This window comes from Lemur catta, chromosome 4 (genome assembly GCF_020740605.2).
Source record: "Lemur catta isolate mLemCat1 chromosome 4, mLemCat1.pri, whole genome shotgun sequence".
Lineage (NCBI taxonomy): Eukaryota > Metazoa > Chordata > Mammalia > Primates > Lemuridae > Lemur > Lemur catta.
The window spans coordinates 62599170-62619584 of NC_059131.1; the positions used below are offsets into that span (position 1 = coordinate 62599170).

Below are 20415 nucleotides of genomic sequence, written 5' to 3' on the forward strand. Positions count from 1 at the left end.
CAGGTGTTCCAGTAAATTACATGAAGATCCCAAAAGAACTCCCTGAAGGTACTCAGAAGTTATGTAATGATCTTTTATAGGCACACACTTATTTAAAATTTAAAGAGTGTTTTAAGTTTATTTTCTCACTTGGACCTCAGAATAACTTGTGAAAGCATATTATTATTAACCTCCTTTTACAGTTAAAAAATAGAAACTCAGGTTACTAGAGTGTCCCAAACTTTTACAGCCAGTAACTGGCACAGCCAAGACTCAGAGCCAATTTCTCTAATGTCTAGTCTTATGCTTTGTGCAGTTTAAGGGTCTCCTTAACTGGTATCCTTATGCTTTGCACATTGGTAGTTGAACAAGTATGGGTCAGATGGTGTAGATGATGACAGTGAATACATACTGGGTTTTTACGCACTGTGGCACTTAGCGTCACATCACATCAAGGTACCTGGTGCATGGCAGATTTGAAGGCTATGTTGTAGAAATTAAGATTTTTTTTTTCTTAAGTTTTGCTAAATAGGAAGTGGCATATGTGGCATCTATGGGTAAGGAGAATTAGAAGTTATATTTAATCATGTTTTCTTTGAACATGGAGATGGCTTTTTTAGTTGCCGGCAAGAATATGAGAAAATAGATCATGATGTCTTACGGCTGGCCTAGTCTAGATCTCACGTGAATCACTGATTGCAAGATTGCAAGTTTGTGTAACCTTTTTTTCCTTTATGGCCTAAGGAAATTTGGCTCATTCCTTCTTAGTCATGTGACTCACACCTGCATACAAACATATCATGAGGCATGCTTACCTCCAAATAAATGGCACCAATAGCCAGGAATAAAGAGTTTAGAGCAGGAAAAACCTATGGTGGATTTCTGCCAGTTAGGAATTTTGTGAACACTCAAGTTGATAGAAAAGTTAACTCTTCTCAATTTCAGTTTCCTCATATGTAAAGAAGAGATGATAATAGCTACCTTGTACATCTTTTAAAGATTAGAGATCATTTATTAAGGCACCAGCACTATACCTAACAAACCCAGCTCTGTGCCTCCCAGACGCTATTGCGATTAAGGAGGAAGACGGTCTTTAAAGAAAGTTCACTGTTTTATTAACAGAAATCAATAATTAAACGCAAAGAATTAAATTGTGGCTGTTTTCTGAGCAAAGGCTGATCTTGAAACTCTATCACACAGGGTAGAGGGCAATAATATTCATATTGCAATTTAGCTAAAGTTTCTTATGTCTCCAAATTCTACTCTCCTGATACTCCACCTTTGGGTACACTTCCATGGAAGAATGAACAGGTAGAAGGAATGGGTACTGGACTAGGCATTGTACCTTAGCTTTGTGTCTTTGGAAAAGCCTTTTCATCTCTTATTTCCCCATCCCCGGAGTTACAGTGGTTCAACAACATTTTGCAAATGTTTATTCGAGACCCTTATGCCAGGCACTGGTTTAGGTGCTTGGGATATAGCAGGGTGTGGGGAACAATAAACAAATGAAGAAAATGTATGTTGTATAATAATAAGTGTATGAAAAATACTATAGTACAGAGAGAGAGTAGCAAGTTGAAGCACGAAGTAGAAATAGAGTTGAAGTCTGAAAAGTATGGTGGGGTTGATTTTTTCATCGAGATGCTGCTATGTGAATAAAGATCAGAGGAGGTGAAGGAACAAACCTTGCAGGTATTTTGGAGAAGATTGTTTTAGGCAGATGAAGTAAGTACTAAGGCCTTGCATTTCGAGCATGACTGGGCTTTCTGAGCAACAGCCAAGAGACTAGTATTTAGGAGTTGAGTGAACAAGAGAGAAATCAGAAGTATTGAGGCCCAGATCATATGACCTTGAAGCTTTGATTTTATAGGGAGGCACTGGAGGATGTTGTTCAGGGAAGTTAAACAGTATTGTTCTGGCCTCTGAATAAGGGGCTTAAAGGTAGGAAGCAAGGAAACTAGTCAGGCTATTGCAATGATACAGAAAGAAGTTCTGATGAGTTGGCCAGGGTGATAAGAGTGGGGAAGGTGAGAGGAGATCACATACTGGATATGTTCTGAAGATGCTGCTGACAAGATGTAATGGCAGATTGAATGTTGAGTCAGAGAGAACAGGTGTAGCATAAGATTCTGGGTATTTAAATGGTAGGAAGAATTATGTTGCCAGTAACTGAAATGAACACTGTGGGAGGAGTAGGTTTGGTGGAGTTAATCATAGAGCTCTTGCTGTCTCTGAAGATTTGGAAAAGTTGATAAGAAAAGGTTTACAGAGGCCTAGATCATTCTCTAAATGTCAAGAGGTCTTTGTGAAGTAACTTTGCAAGAATGTGAAGTGGAAGCTAAATAGAAGTTAACTAAAATAAATAATGGTTACAACTCATTGAGTTGGGTTCTGAATTAAAGGTAGGAAACCCTTACTTGAACCTGTTACAGTGTACACAGCAAGCACTTAGAGATTATTTGAATGTGTGTTCACACTGGTAGGGGATTTACAGTTCACAATAGAAAAAGTAGTAACCAAGAAGAAAGAAAATGATTTAGTGGGTATTATTCTGTGTCTACTCAAAAAATGTTTTAAAGTAGACAGGAAAAATTTGCTCAATTATAAAAAGCCATGGATCAATTGCTCAAATTTAAAATTAATTAATTAAAATCACTGAGTTTTAAATGATGCTTTATTCTGAAGACCGCTTATGAGCCCTTAATGATACCATTTCTTCTTGTCTTTATTCTCATGTCTATAATGAAAGAAGAGTTGAAATTTTAGGTTAATGTAGTGAATTATTTTATATAACTACATATGTTTCTAACATTTCACATAGGTTTTCTGCATTATATTTAAGATATCCCTCTGTATGAATTATGTGAGGAGTAAATTATGCTATTGGAAGAGGAAGTGATATTAATATTCTGTTCTTTATCAGAACAATGATTGCATAAGCCTTCTCCTGTGCAGTCTTGTACAGTTAGAAGGTCCATAATGTGTATGGTAAATGAGTTTTATCTTGATTTCTCTTGTCAATTGCTAGTGTTTGGGCTATGTGTGGAGAAGAATTCTGAGACCAGGTCTAGGATCAGCAGAAAAAGGAACTGTGATTGACTGGGCATGTCTGCTAAGAATAGCAATGAAGAGATAGCAAGTGTGTCAAACCATTAACCATCCTTGCTTTATTGGTTCTTGTAAGGGGCTTAGAGCATTGACAAGTACGGGTTGTCTTAAGAATGCCCATTGCTTTTTTTGGTGACTGTCCTACTTCTTGCTATTTCCTGGCTTTTACAGGGTTAGGAAAGGCAATGTTCTTCGTTAGAATTTTACTTTGAATTACCTTGGAATTTTTCTTTGGAAGGTCTATTCTTATAACCTACCCTTTGCTACCTTATTTGGTTAATAAATGTGTGCACAAAAGGCAGCAAAATTGGGATGCTTATGTTCTGGGAAGCTAGCTGGATGGGATTGTCAAGTACCCACAAAGAACATGTAGATTCAACACTGGGAATCTATTGGTAGATATAGATGATGTGGCCAGTCTTAGCTGGAGATGGCAGGTGTTAAGTCCAGTGGCTTAAGACTAAAGATTATTCATGGGAAATCCAAGTGTTTTTGTTCTAAGGGAGATAAACACAGAGCATGGGAAGTTTGGCCTTCAGTGTCTGCTGGGCCCTGCCAAACTGGAAGGGGCTGCATGTTTGAGGTAGCTAGAGATCTCACCTGGGGTCTGACAATATTATAAACTGAGAGTTGAATAAATTAAGGCATTACCATTTCCAGGTAACACCATTTGCTTTTTAATCAGAAATATTTAGAAATAATATCTTAACTGAAACAAAGAGCTTGAATTGCTGTCATTTTAGGTCCTTTAAGTGGTTGTATAAAATATTTAATAGTATACTATTTCTTATGATACTTTTCAAATTAAATATTTAAGCATGACCTGCCTAGGCTATTAATAGATTTCCTTTCCTCCATCTCAGCTTTCTTTTATCAGTTTTCCCACAACCTCTACCAAGTTTGAAATGTCCTTAGATATTTTGGGTGTTACACCTTTACATAAAATCCGCATGTTTTTCTGTACTCAAACTTGATTTCTCCTTTATTCCATCTAAAGAATTCAGTAGTGCTAGAAAAGATACTGGTCTCTTGTTGTCTTTCTGTTCCTCTCATGGATTTCTCCATTCCTTCATTCCTAATATATAAAAACTATAATACTCAGGCATTGAGGGCAAGCCAGCGTGGTGGTATCTTCAGTAAGAAGAGAGTTAAAGTTGAAAATGCTCGATGGAGGAAACCTTGAAAGGAGGAAGAGGTATAAAAAAAGAAACCCAAATTTCATAAGGCCCTCTTTGGACTCAGCAGTGGAAGGTGAATCACAGTAATAATAAAAGTCAAGACTTATTAAGGGCTTACCAGGTGCCAGGCAGTCAGCTTTCAGACAACTATCTCATTTAACACTTAATAATCCCAGAAAGTGCTGTTTTCATTTTTTCTTTAAAGAATCTGAGGTAGAGCTAGGTTGAGTAGCTTGTTCAAGATATCTAGAAAACTGCAAAGATTCAACCAAGAGACTCCTTGAATTAATGAATGAATTCAGCAAAGCCTCAGAATACAAAATCAAGCACACAAATCAGTAGCTTTCATATATGCCAATAACAGTCAAGTCAAAAATAAAATTGAAGACACCATAACTTTCATAATAGCATAAAAGAAAAGTAAATATTTAGGAATGTATTTAAGGAGGTGAGAGACCTATATAGGGAGAACTATGAAACATTAAGAAATTGCAGAGGACATAAACAGATGGAAAACACTACCATGTTCATGGGTCAGCAGAATAAATATTGTTAAAATCTCTATACTGTGCAAGGTGACTGACAGATTCAATGCAATCCTTATTAAAATACCAACATCATTTTTCACAGATCTAAAAAAAATAATTCTACACTTTTTATGGCACCAGAGAGGATCCCGTATAGCCAAAGCAATCTTAACCAAAAAGAACAAATTGGGAGACATCAATCTACCAGACTTAAAGCTATACAAGGCTATAGTAACCAAAACCCCATGGTACTGGCCCAAGAACAGAGACGTAGACAAATGGAATAGGACTGAGACCCCAGATATAAAGCCATCCTCATAATGTCATCTGATCTTTGACAAAGCAGACAAAAACATACACTAGGGAAAAGAATCGCTATTCAATAAATTGTGCTGGGAAAACTGGATAGCCTTGTGTAGAAGACTGAAACTAGATCCACCCCTCTCACAAAAATCAATCCACGATGGATAACAGAATTAAATCTAGACATGAAACCATTAGACTTCCAGAAGAAAATGCAGGAAAAACTCTTATAGGCATTGACCTAGGCAAAGAATTTATGAAGAAGACCCCAAAAGCAATCACAACAACAAACAAAAATAAATAAATGGGACCTGATTAAATCAAAAAGCTTCTTCACAGCCAAGGAAACTATCATTAAAGTGAACAGACAACCTATAGAATGGAAGAAGATATTCACATGGTATACACATGATAAAGTACTTGACAACAAGAATCTATAGAGAACTTAGGAAAATCAATAAGAAAAAACTCAAACAACCCCATTAAAAAGTAGACAAAGGACATGAACAGAAACTTTTCAAAAGACAGCAGACTTTAATGGCCAAGAAACACGAAAAAATGTTCAAAATCTCTAATCATCAGGGAAATGCAAATCAAAACTACAGTGAGGTATCACTTAAAAGCCAATCTGACTAGAGTTATCAGAAATCCCCAAAACAACAAATGCTGATGTGGATGTGGAGAGAAGGAAACATTCATACACTGCTAGTGGGCCTGCAAATTAGTACAACCTCTATGGAGATTAATATGGACATAAAGAACTAAAAGTAGAACTACGATTTGATCCAGCAATCCCATGACTAGGTGTTTACAAAAAGAAAAAAAAGGCATTCTGTAATAAAGACATCTTCACTAGAATGCTTATAAGCAGCACAATTCACAATTGCAGAGATATGGAAACAACCCAAGTGCCCATCAGTACACGAGTAGATTAATAAAATGTGGTATGTATGTATACCCTGGAGTTCTACTCAGCCATAAGAAAACAATGGTGAACTAGCACCTCTTGTATTATCCTGGATGAAGCTAGAGCCCATCCTTAAGTCAAGGATCACAATAATGGAAAAAAAAGAAAGCACCACATGTATTCACCATTAAATTGGTACTAATTGATCAACACTTCATGTGCACATATTGAAGTAACATTCATAGGTTGCCAGGCATGTGGGAGGGGATGGGTATATTCATACCTCATGGGTGTAGTGCACATTGTTTGGGGGATGGGCACAATTGTAGCTCTGACTTGGGTGGTCCAAAAGCAATATAAGTAACCAAAATGTATCCCTGTAATATTCTGAAATTAAAAAAAATCACATAGTGATCAGTCTAATCAGGATTTGAGTCCAGAGCTTAGGTTTTCATCACTGCAGAGAGGAAAATATGGATAGGCAGGGGGCAACAAAGAGGGTATGGGGTACATCATGAATGTAAGAATGCATTAGCAGAGATAGAATGACAGGACTTGAAAGAAAGGGGTGGGGATGAGTTGACCACAAGAACAAAGAGGGGCTGGGGTACTGAGCAGAGTCAGCAAACACTGGGCAAAGGGGCCTTTCTGTTCTTCCTTACTCTCTTCATCTAGGACCTCGGTAGCAACAGAGGCTTTGAACTAGCTCTTTCCATGTGCTTGTTGAGGAGAGAGGCATGGTCTGGATGAGAATTTACTTTCCCCAACCTATGAATAATGCCAGGTTATGACACAATTCCTAGTGTCTGGATGTGAAGAGAAGTGAAAGGATGAAGAAGAAGAATCCAGAGGTTTCAGATTATGCTCACTTTCCAGGGTCCACCAACCAGCATCCAAACCTTGATTCTTGAAGTCTACATTTCATGCAGTAGTAGTGCGTTCTGGAGGCTAGGAGCCACTTTGTAAGGTGCTAAATAGCCTTCAGCAGATACCAAGTGCATACAAAGTTAGGCCCTCCTGAGAGCATGGAGTCCATTATTAGTGAATCTTTGATTCATTTTATAAAGACTTATTTCTTTTGGGTTCTTGGATAGTGGCTCCTCTTATATAATCTCCTGGTCATGATGATAGTGACCAGGAGGGAAAATGGTGGAAATGAAGGTAGTGTGCTCTGCTAGCTGGCTCTGCTCTATGTGGAAGGCAAAAAGGAACGTTATCCCCTTGAAGAGTTATTATAAGACATAAATCTTGGATGCTAATAACACGCTGATGCACATGATCAGAGATGACAAGATAAAGAATTAATGCAAGATGTATTTATGTGACAATAAGGACTATCTCTCTGCCCAGGAATATTTCCCAATGATGGTGAGTGCCTGAAAATCCATTGGCACTTTCCCTTGTTGGATTTATTTCCTCTCAGGTTCTTTTTTACTATGGAAACAAATAACTTAAAGAAGGTCTCTGGGCCAGGAGACCCCAAAGGGTGGGAAAAGGGAAGGTGTGAAAGGAAGCAGAGAAGGAAGAAGTATAGAGAAAGGAGTTGGGGACTGCCTGGATAGATAGATATCCCTGTTCATAACTTCCGAAGGGCTAACACATCTCAATATTCCCCATTCTCTTTGGGATTCCAATGTTAGCAAGAATACCTTGTTTGGGTTGAACAAAAAATGTTCTGTCTTGAACAGTGAGGGAAAAATGGCTCTAAGCCATATTTAGGAAATTTGTTGACTGTAATTAAGCCTTCGTGGGAGTCCCCAAGGTTTACTTACCTATAATTGAAAAAATGCAAATGAAGACAGTTAATCAGTGGACTGGCTGACTATGAAGCGCTACTACCTACCTAAATAAATTAAAAACGAAGACACAAATATGTCCAGTTGAGAAAGTTACCTGAGAGCCAACTGGTAAATTTCTCAGCAAGGTTTTGGAGATTTTTTTCTTAGCCTGACTGTGATTGCAGTGCCTTTCTGCTAAGGTCTTTGCCAATTTAATCTTGAACCATTACATACACATTTCTTAACAACTGGCTTTCAGCACTGGTGGAGCGCCAGCTGGTTCTCTGGCATCACTCAAGTATGCCCTGAAGCAAAAATAACAGACCTCTTGTCCTCCTTTCTATCGTGATTGATCTACTACTTAGAGCTGTAAAATATTTGCTTTTCAAGATCCCGTAATCAAATGGGAATACCCCTGGGATTAACTCTCTAGGAGTTATCCCACCGAAATTCAGCTATCAGGGATCAGTACACGTTCTCAAATGAACCACTTTAATGCATTTTTTAAACAATAAAAACAACATGCCTGTGATGGTCTTTTCACCTCAGACACCATGCCTGTTAATATAGGTAGCTAATTTTTATCACTTGATTTAAAATCATTCCCAACGTACTTTGTATTTCTGTTATACTTACATCTTTTCCTTAATGGTTTCATTAATTAACAAGTCATAATATGGCATCAGTACAAAGAAGTGCCCAATTTGTCCCTAAAAGTTATAGAAACAAAAGACTAAATGCAGCATTATTTAGATGGAAGTATTTTTCCATAGTCTGATAGGTAATAATAAAAACAAAATGTCTTAAATAAGTTAATTTAAATATAGAAGTAGAAGTACAGATGGATGATGTATCTGTGCTATAAAATGAATTGAGTTGTTTTTGACAGCCCTGTCAAAACATGACCTTTTGGAGGAGGGAGGTAAATAAGCTTCTTTTCCCTGCCACTTAGCAGATTCTGAGGAAGCAAAGTGCCATAATTGATTACTAATGCCTGCCATGGACACCATAAGGGTGAGTGGCAAATTGTTGCCCGTTGTCCACCACTGTCATTGACTTAAGAGGAAGGAATCCGGCTTTGCTAACCTACTTCACTGTTGATGTTTGATGAGGAAGAGTGAGTAGACTAGAACGCTGAAATGAGGACTTGCCATAAAGGAAATGTCTTTTTTTGCAAGTGTATAAACATCCTGAGATGACTTAAGTGGGGAAAGATGCGATTAGGCTGAACTTTTTTTCACTGTGTCTTTGTTTGCTTGAGTTATTTATTACCCTGGACTTGCCAGAGATTTTTAAAAAAGTGTTATTTATATAGACACTGGAAAAAGTACGCAGATATTTCAAGGTATTTCAAATGTATCACAGTTTCTAAGAAGATCAAATATCGTTTCAAAGCCTCATGGATTTTTTAAACATGAAATGTTCTTGGTGGATAATAGGCTCCAATGCTCTGGGTTTCTAACCTCCAATTCATTAACAGTAAAGCTGACTTGTAGCAAAATGTTTTGTTTTGTGTTTTTTTTTCCTGCAAGCAATTTGTGACTCCTTTGAGGGATTTGATTTAACAGTTTAAATATAAATAAATGACCAGCTCTAGTGAGAAGATTCCAGTTTTCTCTGTGTATTGGCTTTCAATTTATTGTCAATTCTTCCATCACAACTTCCTCCCCTGAAAACCTACTCTAGGCTGAATGGGTGTAGTATAGGCCAGTTAAAATACTACTTACATGTTAAAACTGTTATTCCCATTTAAAATATCACAAAAGGCTAAAATGGACTTCACCCATATGTGGGGAACCATTTTAGCATTCTCAGAATCATTAATGTTATTATCTCTGACTTGGGATAATGAAAATAAAATAGCTGAGGCCCAAATGGGACTGGTTCCTTTTTGAGGCATTTCTAAGCCTTTTGAAGTAATCAAAGCAAATTCCTCAGGTTTTTTTTATTTCAAAATCACCTTCCAAATGGATTTGGTTTATTTTATTCTATTTAGTGTAGCCAGTAGTTCCAGGACATTTGCATTATTTTTAATCCAGTGACAGATTGCTTTATACTTTAGATTTTCATGAACTGCCATTTATGTTTCATTAATTTTTGGTGCTAGATAATCAGATGTTTTGAAAATAGACATACAACCTGAAAATGGATCTATCTCTATATGCATATTGCAAATGGATTAATGCAGAATGCAGTCAAATCCTAATTCTTTTCTATAACTCTGTCTGGCTCCCAAAAATTAACATCCTAAAACATTTACTATGTCATATGCACTGCATTCCCCACTCCTTTTAGATTATTTTGCACTTTTGACAATGCTGGGTATTTTTAAAGCAAGGTGTTAAACCTAAACTGCATTTGTTTTGTTGCCGGTTGGCTCCAGGAAGTTAACCATTATTATGAAGGGTAAAGGATTGTTAATTACTCAACTATTCCCTAGATGGCCAATGATACTTTCTATCCAAATAAGATATTTCTCGATGATGCTATGTCTTAAGTTATTAAAATGATATTGATATTGATCTTGAAAATCCTATCCTGAGAAAATTTTTAGTAAATTTATTGGACTTTTGGACATGGGGAGAGAATATGGATTTAATATTTCAGCAGTTTATTATCTCTCTTCATAAAAAATATTAAATAAGGAATATTAAGGGAAGAATAAATCAGGCAGAAATGGGCATATATTATATATCTATGGTATGCAGAACACTGTTCATGAAACAACTGGGAAGATCAGTGGAAGCAAAGTGATTTTAAACAGCTAGCTCCCCAAGGTTTATGCCCATAATTATAATTGTTCTTCTGATAACTCCACCTCGATGTAACACAGACACATCAAACTCAGTAGGTCCAAATTTAACCTCAGCATTGTATCACCTCAGCTTCCTTCTTATTTCCATACTCTGGGTTAAGAGCATTAATATTTACCAAGTTGTACTAGCTAGGAATTTGAGAATCATCCTGCTTCACACCACTCTTAACCATCCAGTCACCAACAACAACCTCTTATTCATTAAAGAGAGTTTAGATCACACCCACCATGAGGCTTTTCTTGCCTTATGCATATCTGACTCAAGGTTGATCCCCTATTCTTTTGCTTCCTTTAGCATCTCACATCCTACTAAAACACCATCAGACGACATTAAACCTTTTAGTTTATGTGTCTATTTTTGTCATTGTACTGTGAGTTCTTGTAGTTCAGCACATATGTCTATTTATGTTTGTATACCCAACACTCATGTGCAGTGGTTGACACAAAGTAGATATTCAATATGTGTCTGAAGAATTACTTGGATGGCTAAATGTGTAGGTCGAAAAAAGAAGGGATATACTGGAGGATGAAGAGATGAGAATTCGGCATTTTCAGAAATGTGGTTGCACTTTTCCTTCAAGAGTGCAGTTGAGTGATACAGTCACACTTTGTTTCTATTGAAACTGAACCCCTGTTCCAATGGCGAATGGAGTAGCATGCCACTGATGACATGGGGTTTCAGAAGTATTCAGATGATTATGTAAACTGCATGAAAGTCACTTCAAGCACTTTTCGGGGCCTTGTTTGCTTTGATGTTGTAAGGAATTAGGCAGCACAAATATTGATTAATGGAAGGATCACAGTTCAGGAAAGTCTTCCCTCTATTCCTTCTCTCCATTCAAAACACAAAAGGAGGATGGCATAGGGAAGGAGAAATCTGACTGCATATTAGAAATGTGGTGGGTTAAGAAGAAAAGACTGGGAACAGAGGCAGGAAAAGGAAGCCAGAAAACGCCCTATAAAAATGCCAGTAAAACAGCTCTCCTGCCCTTATTTGCTTTTCATGGACTGTAATAGAACAAGATGTGAGGAAACATCTGTTGCTTTTTGAAAATAGTGCTTTGATATTTTTAAAAATAGTGACAGAATTAGGAGAAGAGAAGTCTAATTTCTGTGGTTAGGGACAGCAGACGCCTATGGGATGGACTAGGAGAATTAGTCTAACACAGTTTGATGGGTTTTGGGGCTGAGGATTCATCTGCTGTGCATCGCTCTGGGAAGCTGCACGGAGCAATGGTCAGAACAGGGACTCTCTAGTTAGACCACCTGAGTTTAAATCTTGGCTTCACCAGGTATATACAGAATAGTATTGGCAACCTATGTGCATCCTCTATGTCGTATGTGGGCATAATATACTATTACCTGTCTCGAGTGGTTGTGAGATTAAATGAGAGAAATGAAACTCACAGAGCTAGGTCAGAGACTGGCACATGATATCATTTGCTAAATGTAGGTCCCTGTTTTTAAAATTAACTGACAGTGAGCAGTTACTCTTAAACTAGGTACAGGAACTTAATGGGATGTCACGGAGGACTAGAATGACCCTTAAACAGGAAAAGATGGACAATTCTTTCTGCTGAAAGGTCAGTTAGTGTAAGGCAGGTCAGCCTGAGGAAGAGCTGAGATGTGGTTGACTTTTGAGACCATTTTATAGCTACCAAGACTAGCCCAGATAAAGAATTAGAAAGCTGATTAGAGCAGCTGAGTCACATGGAAGGGGATAGCCAGTCATTGTAGCTGTGCAGTAAACGTGATTCAAAAAAAAAAAGGGTGGGGGGTGGGCAAGAGAAATCAACAGAGATCAGATTCCAGGCTCTGCTACCATGAGGGTGAATCCAAGCCAGGAAGATAGCCCAGAGGACAGGGAAGGGCTGAGTACTGGGCAGAAACATACCTGAGCCCAGAAGCTCTAGTCAGATGGTGAGCTTTGGAGAGAGATGATATTGGTCCTAATCCCTACTTTGCCTGTTACTGCACGGGCAAGTTACATTACATCTCTAAGCTTCAATTTCCTTAACAATTTTTGAAACTTAAGTCTCATAATTAAAAGAACTCAGGCAATGCCAGGCACCCAGTAAGTGCTCAATTAATGTTGGTCATTTTTATTAGAACTTCGCTTATTCATTTACACACCTTGTTTGAAAATGCTATAGCTACAGTATAAATCACAAAGTAGAATGCAATCATGTCAAGTATTCCTAAACCCTGTATAAAAAACTTCTTGTCGTATAACTTTACTCTTTCCAATATCTTTTCTTTAGGAAGTGAATTTTTAGCCAAAATATGCCAATTGGAAACCAGGGTTTTGGTACTATTTTGGAGAAGCATAAAGGAAACCAGTTTTTAAATAAAAATAATTCTGTGCTGATAATGATCTAAATCATGAAAGTGGGTCTAGGACAAAATGTACCCTTCCGGGGATTCAACATTTTTGAAAAGTTATTTTATATTAATAATTTTAGATTGCGCTTATTGTCTGTGGGTATATTTGTTCAAGTCTAGTTGGCTTGATCCCCCACCTCCTCATTTTACCTCACCCACAAATTCAAGATCTGCCTTAGCAGGTGGTTTGAATGAAATCATTGGCTTTATATTTCAGAGCTATCTCACCTTCAACCAATGTGTTAGGTTTATTCACAGGATTCCTGCATCAGGCTGGGAAAACAAAGGGGTTCTGAAGAAGAGACAGGCTCTCATATTTTTGCTGCAGAATTAGACACCATCTATCTGAAAATGGAATCTGTGGTAAAAATCTCCAAATTACTCATAATCCTTCTCTTCAGATCACCTTAATTCTCCCAGAACTCACTCTTTGGGAACCATTTAATAATACACTAGACGTATCTTGTCTCATTTTACTTCTACTAATTCTATTGCCCAAAGCAAATCAATAAAACTGTCCTGACATAATGTCATTTCACCTTTGCTTACCCATAGCACACAATAGAATTAACCGTAGGAATGAATATTACTCATTTTTGAAACCTGACAGACTTATAGGGGCAATGAATTGGCCAAAAGGGGTAGGATATTTTGCTTCTAAAGAAACCATGACTGATCTGCACCGAATTGTCCCAACATTTTGCTATCTCATCTCTATCATTCATTAATTACACTTCTACCTGGGGTAATGATAGAGATGAAAAAGTAAAATTCAGTCAAATAACTGGCTGTGATGTTGTCAAACTTGGTTATGGTAGAAGTCCTGAAGTCATTGGATAAAATAAGCCTTCAAGATAGTCTTTGGGTTTCAATAATCCAGTGGTTCTCAAACTTTGGCATGTATCAGAATCCCCTGGATGGTTAGTTAAAACAAAGATGGCAAGTTTTTGATTCAATAAGTTTTGGGTTGGGCCTGAGAAATTGGATTTCTAATAGGTTTCCCAGGTGATGCTGATGGCTCAGGAACTGTACTTTGAGAACCACAACATTAATCCATGCTTGGCTTCTCTCCTGTTAACATGAATAATCTAGAATTTCCTTTTGTTTATCTAGCTTTATAAATTTAGGCTGTATAAATAATATGGGTGAAGCAGTTATTTTGGTATATGTGCACCTCATACAGTATAATAGAGTGGTAAATGCATGTAAATGGGTTATTCTATCCCTTTGGTTAATTCACAAAGCAGTCAAGTATATGTCCACTGGATCATGGCTTTAATCCAAAAATATCTTTGCTTCTCTATATTCCTGTAGGGTCAGTGTAATGCCTATCTTTTTTTATTTCCCAATGGTAAAGCCTTAATTTTATGGTATTGAAAGGGATTTATACACACAAAGCATCTTCCATTGTTTTCCCCGGTGATCACACTATGGAGCTTTTTTGGTGATGCCAAGAATTGAGCTCCTTTGATTATCTTTTTAACTCAGCAAAACATTTATTTAGCTTTAGTAGAGGATATGGAACCAAGAACAGCCTGAGCAACACTATCACAGAGGCATTAGATAAAACCTCTGATAATCACTGCATGGAACACATTTTGGTCACAGAAATAACACAAAGCTAAAGTGAATGCCAAGCATATCCCATAGGGAGCCATAGGATTTTAAAGTCTCTCAGCTTATACACTTGGCTAATCATCTAGTCCTCAGAAGGTTGTATACCTCATCCCCATAATTAATGAGGATGAATTATACATGCATGAATTAAGTGTTATACAATAAACGATCTCAACAGTTAGGAACAGCATACTTAGGAACATACCATACCCTTGCTTCCTTCATTCAACTGTAATGGATACATTTCCTTAGTTGATACTATAATATAAGAAGGTTGATGAAAGTATCCCCTAGGCTGGAGTAAGATTTGCAGTCCAGCTGTTACTTCTTTCCTTTCACTAGGTCACATGTAGAATCCTGGCTGAGAGGAAGCCTGGGAAATGCAGTTTTGAGCTTTTTCAGCATCTATGGTCCAGGCAGTGAAGCAAGAAGAAAGTTGAAGCAGATATTGGATTATTTAGTATACAGTATATACCTCACTAACTAGTTAAAAGCAGAAAAGAGGGAACCAAAACAATTGCTGTCCTATTCTCAAGTTGGGACTTGTCATAACATTTTTTAAAGCTATCCTATCCAACAGGGTAGCAGTACAGATCTGTAATGTTATCTTTAAGGACTTCATCACTTAATTACTAGACCCCTGCACGCATCATTGTAAAATGGCAATGACAATAATGCCTACTTCATTGATTTGTTGTGAGAGTTAAATGGGGAAATACTTACGAAGTTATTAAAATAGTATTTGGCACATAGTAGCTACTCAATAGTTCTTTAATGCATGGATACGGGAGTCTCACTAAGTGCTATAAGATCCTAACACAATTATTGATATTTTTTAAAGGAAGTGTATTCAAGGACTGGGAATAAACGGACACTCCAAGCTCAATAAACACCTAAGTAAAAGCAAGATCACCTATGAGTCATTCCTTTGTTTAGCTGCTTGCAGCCTTACCAATCCTGAATTCAGGATGTAGAAATAGTCTATAGATGGAAAACTACTTCCATTGGTAGGACCATAAAATTGAGATGTAACCCATTATAACTTTTTAGTCTTTAGTGCTTTCCAGACTTTTGAGTAATTGTCACCATTACTAACTATTTAATAGCCTAATGTAATAATATGAGATGTTTCACTTTGGAAAAGTTTTGCTACCTTGGAATTCTTACATGCTAAAATGAGAGCTTTGTCTTTAGCCATATTGAAATTCTAGAAAGCTATGCATCATTGAGTGATACCTTTCTTCTTTTATTTTTACTTTGAAATTAGGGATGGATAAGACAGGTGACTGATTGGTGGCCGGTTCACCTTGTGATTATTGGCTCCTTTTTGGCAATACTGTTTATTTGCACATGCAAAACATTGTTTTAACTGTGAAATTGCACCATCGTCTTGTGAATTTGGGGCCTTGATTAACCCAGGTGCATCCTGTTCTTCTCCCACTCTAGCTGGACAGTGCCACATCACTTATCCAGGCAGCTAAAAACCTGATGAATGCTGTTGTCCTCACGGTGAAAGCATCTTATGTGGCCTCAACCAAATACCAGAAGGTCTACGGGACAGCAGCTGTCAACTCACCTGTTGTGTCTTGGAAGATGAAAGCTCCAGAGAAGAAGCCTCTTGTGAAGAGAGAAAAGCCTGAAGAATTCCAGACACGAGTTAGACGAGGTTCTCAGAAGAAACACATTTCGCCTGTACAGGCTTTAAGTGAATTCAAAGCAATGGATTCCTTCTAGGACGACAGGCTTTAACAAGAAAGCTTTTTCTGTTTTTTTTTTTTTTTCTTTATTTTTTTAATTCCATTTTTGTATGCATACCTGCTGACTTGTATGCCTCTGGCATGGGGAAATCAAGGGAACAGTGTCTGTCTGCATGTAAGATGAGATGTGATCGATACTACTGATCCATCTGTAGCCTGGGGAGGGGACAGGGGATTCCTGTCCTGAGGTGGCACAGAGCTGTCCTTGGCAACATTCTCATTAAATTGGGCAAGGAGTTCACATTGGCACAACGTTTATGGGAGTGGGAGGGATGGGGAAAATAAACTTAACTCTACAAAAGCAAACTCTAATGCATGCAAGAATCATTAGGTTGGCAGGTATAGTCAGTCATAAGTGAAAAATCTGGAAGTGTAATGGTAGAACATAAAACTTGTATTGCTTCTGTTTCAGTGCAAAAACGTACTAGCCAATACGCTTAAGTGTGTGGCCCAGAAACTGAACAATTTAACTTCAAAGTCATATCCATGATATTATATGAATTTTTAACTGGGTGGGGAGTGGGTAAAACTAACTTAACTAGGTCCAGCCTAAAGTGCTTCTTTTAATCTGCATTTTCTTTTCTAGTTGTGCCATTACTAGTGATCATATTATTTTTTTCCCCTTTATTGAAAACAACGACCATCTATTTGAGACAATTAAAATCTTTCTGGGGGCACTGGAAGCACAATATGGTGATCAATTTTGCTTTTGCCCTTTTTTTTAATTAAAATTTGAACGATGATTTTGCTAGAAATAGAAGGCCCGGTGGTGGAATTTTAGAGGAATGAAAACTGACAATGTGTGAAGGTTTAGAGGCAAATACATAGGTGTAGCTTGGAGTGCTGGTATCTAATATACCATTGTATCCACTAACTAACTCAAAATAAACACATTTAATCTTGATATCGCAAGAATGTTTTCATTTTTAAATAAAAGATTAGAGCATCTTGAAAATTGATTAAATGCTTTTTATTTTAGTTTGTTTTTAGAAACTGGGGATAAAATAGGTGATATCCAATTCCCTTGGTCATCTTTAGAGTCTAGAAATTTATTTTGTGGTTTGTTTTTCCATTTGTTTTCATTCAAACTGAATTTAAGATGAGAAAATCTTGTATTAGACTTTTCTAGGCCGTGCTTTGCTGTGGGCTAAATTCAAGAAACTTAATGTGCTCTCAGAGAGAAACTTAATTCAAAAAAATTTTTTTATAGACAAGCCCATTAATTTCAAAATATTTCATTCATTTAATTTTTTTCCTCTAATTCAGAAAAACAGAACCTCTGTCCCAATATGAAGGAGAAGTGGCTATAGTCTTTTAGCTATGGGCTGAGGAGGGAGATAAAGACCCCAGATATTTTCCTCTCATTAGAATAATTTCTACAAGTTCTCACATTACTATGTATCTCCAGAAGACTTCAGGTAAAATATGCATGTGTTTCTTAGCAATATGATAATGCATTGGGAGTCATGAACACCTCAGCTTATGTTAGCTTAGATGCAAGAGCCCAAAGAGAAAGGACAGTGGGGGAGTTGTTCAAGGAGAGAGAGCCTAGTACAAAACTTTATTTAGACATAGACCTGCTCGAACCACTGTTTATCACCACTGAAAAAATATTGCCAAGACTGAGAATGTTCTACTAATGGAGGAGCCACAAAAAAAAAAAAAAAAAAAAAAAAGCTGTGGACTGATTTTCAACACAAATCATTACGTATCACAAATAACTAGTCTATCCCCTAAATTTGCATAAACATTCAAAGGAACACTTCTGACACTCATTTATTCACAAATATTTAAGGAATGCCTTATTTGAGCCAAGTTCTAGGCTGAGCACGACACTCAGTAAACATGGCCCATCTTCCCTGTTTGAACATTAGAATGGCGTAATAGCAACCAGCATGCCATTTTTGCCCACTGACCTGAAAAACAAAGACAGTGTGTTCTTAGCACTATATTTTCAATTCTGAAAAAAATCTGAACTTCTCCCAAACAGTAAAAATACCCTTTTGAGAAGTTTTTCCCCAAAGGAACCACTCATTCTATTTTTCTCCTTCCTGCTAGACACTTTAGAAACTGGACAGATCTTCTCTTCCCCTCTCCTTCTCCACAGGACCCTAGGAAGTAAAGATGGTAAGAGTATAAAAGCATGAAAGAAATGTGTTTGTTTGGACATGGTGATAATGATCCTGTAGAAAGAGTCACCACGGTGCTATTCATAAGTCCCCAAAGGAAACAATTAGCACAGTGAACTCTCTGGGATCATACATTTCTATTATTTAATGGGTCAAAGGAATTAAGTTTTCTTTAAGCCAGCCAAGAAACTTTTAAAATTTAAAATCTGCTTATCAAGTCCTGAAAAATAGCCAGCAGGCATCAGAGGAGTATGACCTATAACATCTTAGTTAAATGTTTTAGCTAAATAATACACGTTTATGAAAAATGTGTGTGTGTGTTTTCTGGAAATTGGTCGTGGATTTGCTCAGTGCTTGATTTCAGAGCTTATTGAGTAAACTTCATCAATAGCCTTTCCATCATTGCTTTTGTGATCAAGGAGAACAATAACTGCTCAGAAAAAGAATTAAATATGCACATTTTGTTGAGAGCACTGCAGCAATATAGAAGTTGGTGAGTTTCGTATCTTCAAGAAATATACAGTCTAGTTGGGAACATATTACATAGACAGAAAAAAATATTCCAAAAAATATCATACTCAAAGTGACAAATGAATAAGGTAGAGAAATAACTACTGTGTGGGACTAGAGAAGTCAGAAGCCATTGGAGACTGATGTAGTTGTATAAGGATTAATTAAAAAGGTAGGATGTGGAAGTGAGTAAATAAATATGAATGAATGAAATGTATAAATGAATAAATTTGGTACATAGCATGACTGAGATGGGCATTCAAGGGAAAAAGAACAGCATACTTTAAGGTCCAAAAACTAGTGCAGTCACAGGGAACATGGTATTCTTGAAGGAGAAATGATAAATAAATGTGGACATGAAGTATGAGGCTACAACTATGGAACTCATAAAGGAGGGTGACCATTAACATATAGGTAATGTGGAGTTTTTAAGTGTGATAGTGACCCTGACAAAGGAATGCCTTTATAAGATGAACCTGATAATGTATGGGGAAGTGAGGGCTTAAATTTAGGGGCTGATGTTAGTTAGAAGGGGCATATGTGGTAGAAATGTCAGAAGGACTTGCAGTGACTTCTTAAGTAACTAGATATGAAGCAAGACAATGATTAAAGTATATAATATCTTCAGGGAGATTAAAGAGTCAGAAAACAATATCTAAAAAGCAATATATAAAGATGGGCTAGCATGGTGTATTTGAGAGACACAGAGTAGGTAACACTAATCCCAAGCAAATGGAGTTACTTGAGGTATTTCCTAAAGAAGTAGCATTTTTGGCTACAGGAGAATGGATATTACTGATGGGAGGAAACTAAATAAATCTCAATTTCCTTTGCCCCACTGTTGTAAGACTGATGTTTCAAAAGACAAAATGTTATATTCTTCCAAGGATCCAAAGTATCCAGGAAAACATAAGTTATCTACAGAAGATTTGTTGTTTTTTTCCCATTAAGTGAAGAATATAATCTCAATTTTACTTTTAAAAGTCAACTCTGTAACCAAGTGGTCATGGTTTAGCCCATGGGGAAGCAGACTATACAAATGTCATGTTGGTCATTAATTTTGAGCATCAGTTATGTATAGGGCGCTTTTTAGAGACCTGAGGTATAAAGATGTGTAAAATAATGTATACAACAGAATTCCTAAGCAAAATAACAATTCAAAAATATCATTTGACTTGATAAATTATAATCCCTGAATTTCTGGCAATAGGTCATAAGTCATTTGATTTTTATTGCTTGTCTGCACATATTAACCCAATCAAAGAGGTCAGGGGTTACTCTTCACTTTGATGATTGTGGCATCTTTTAGTGGTAATGAGAGGGAGTGAATTGTAATAACTACAGAAGGTTGTTAATTAAATACTAGAGCAGAAGAGTGACATCAGAAAGATGGTGGACTAGGAAGCTCCAGGTGTTTATTCCTTC

At 37.0% G+C, this 20415-nt stretch overlaps 1 protein-coding gene across 7 annotated transcripts in view; it reads left to right on the forward strand.

Moving 5' to 3' along the window:
• The window catches only part of CTNNA2 (catenin alpha 2), a 1050678-nt gene extending 1033423 nt beyond the window's left edge, over positions 1-17255 (forward strand). For 6 of the 7 annotated variants that reach the window (XM_045549950.1, XM_045549948.1, XM_045549953.1 and 3 more), the window contains one exon: positions 16041-17255. In XM_045549950.1, the coding sequence (XP_045405906.1) occupies positions 16041-16328 (288 nt within the window). In that variant the 3' untranslated portion in view covers positions 16329-17255. The remainder of the gene's footprint in view (positions 1-16040) is intronic. The other variant, XM_045549951.1, reaches the window with a different exon arrangement.
• The last annotated feature ends 3160 nt before the right edge of the window (positions 17256-20415 follow it).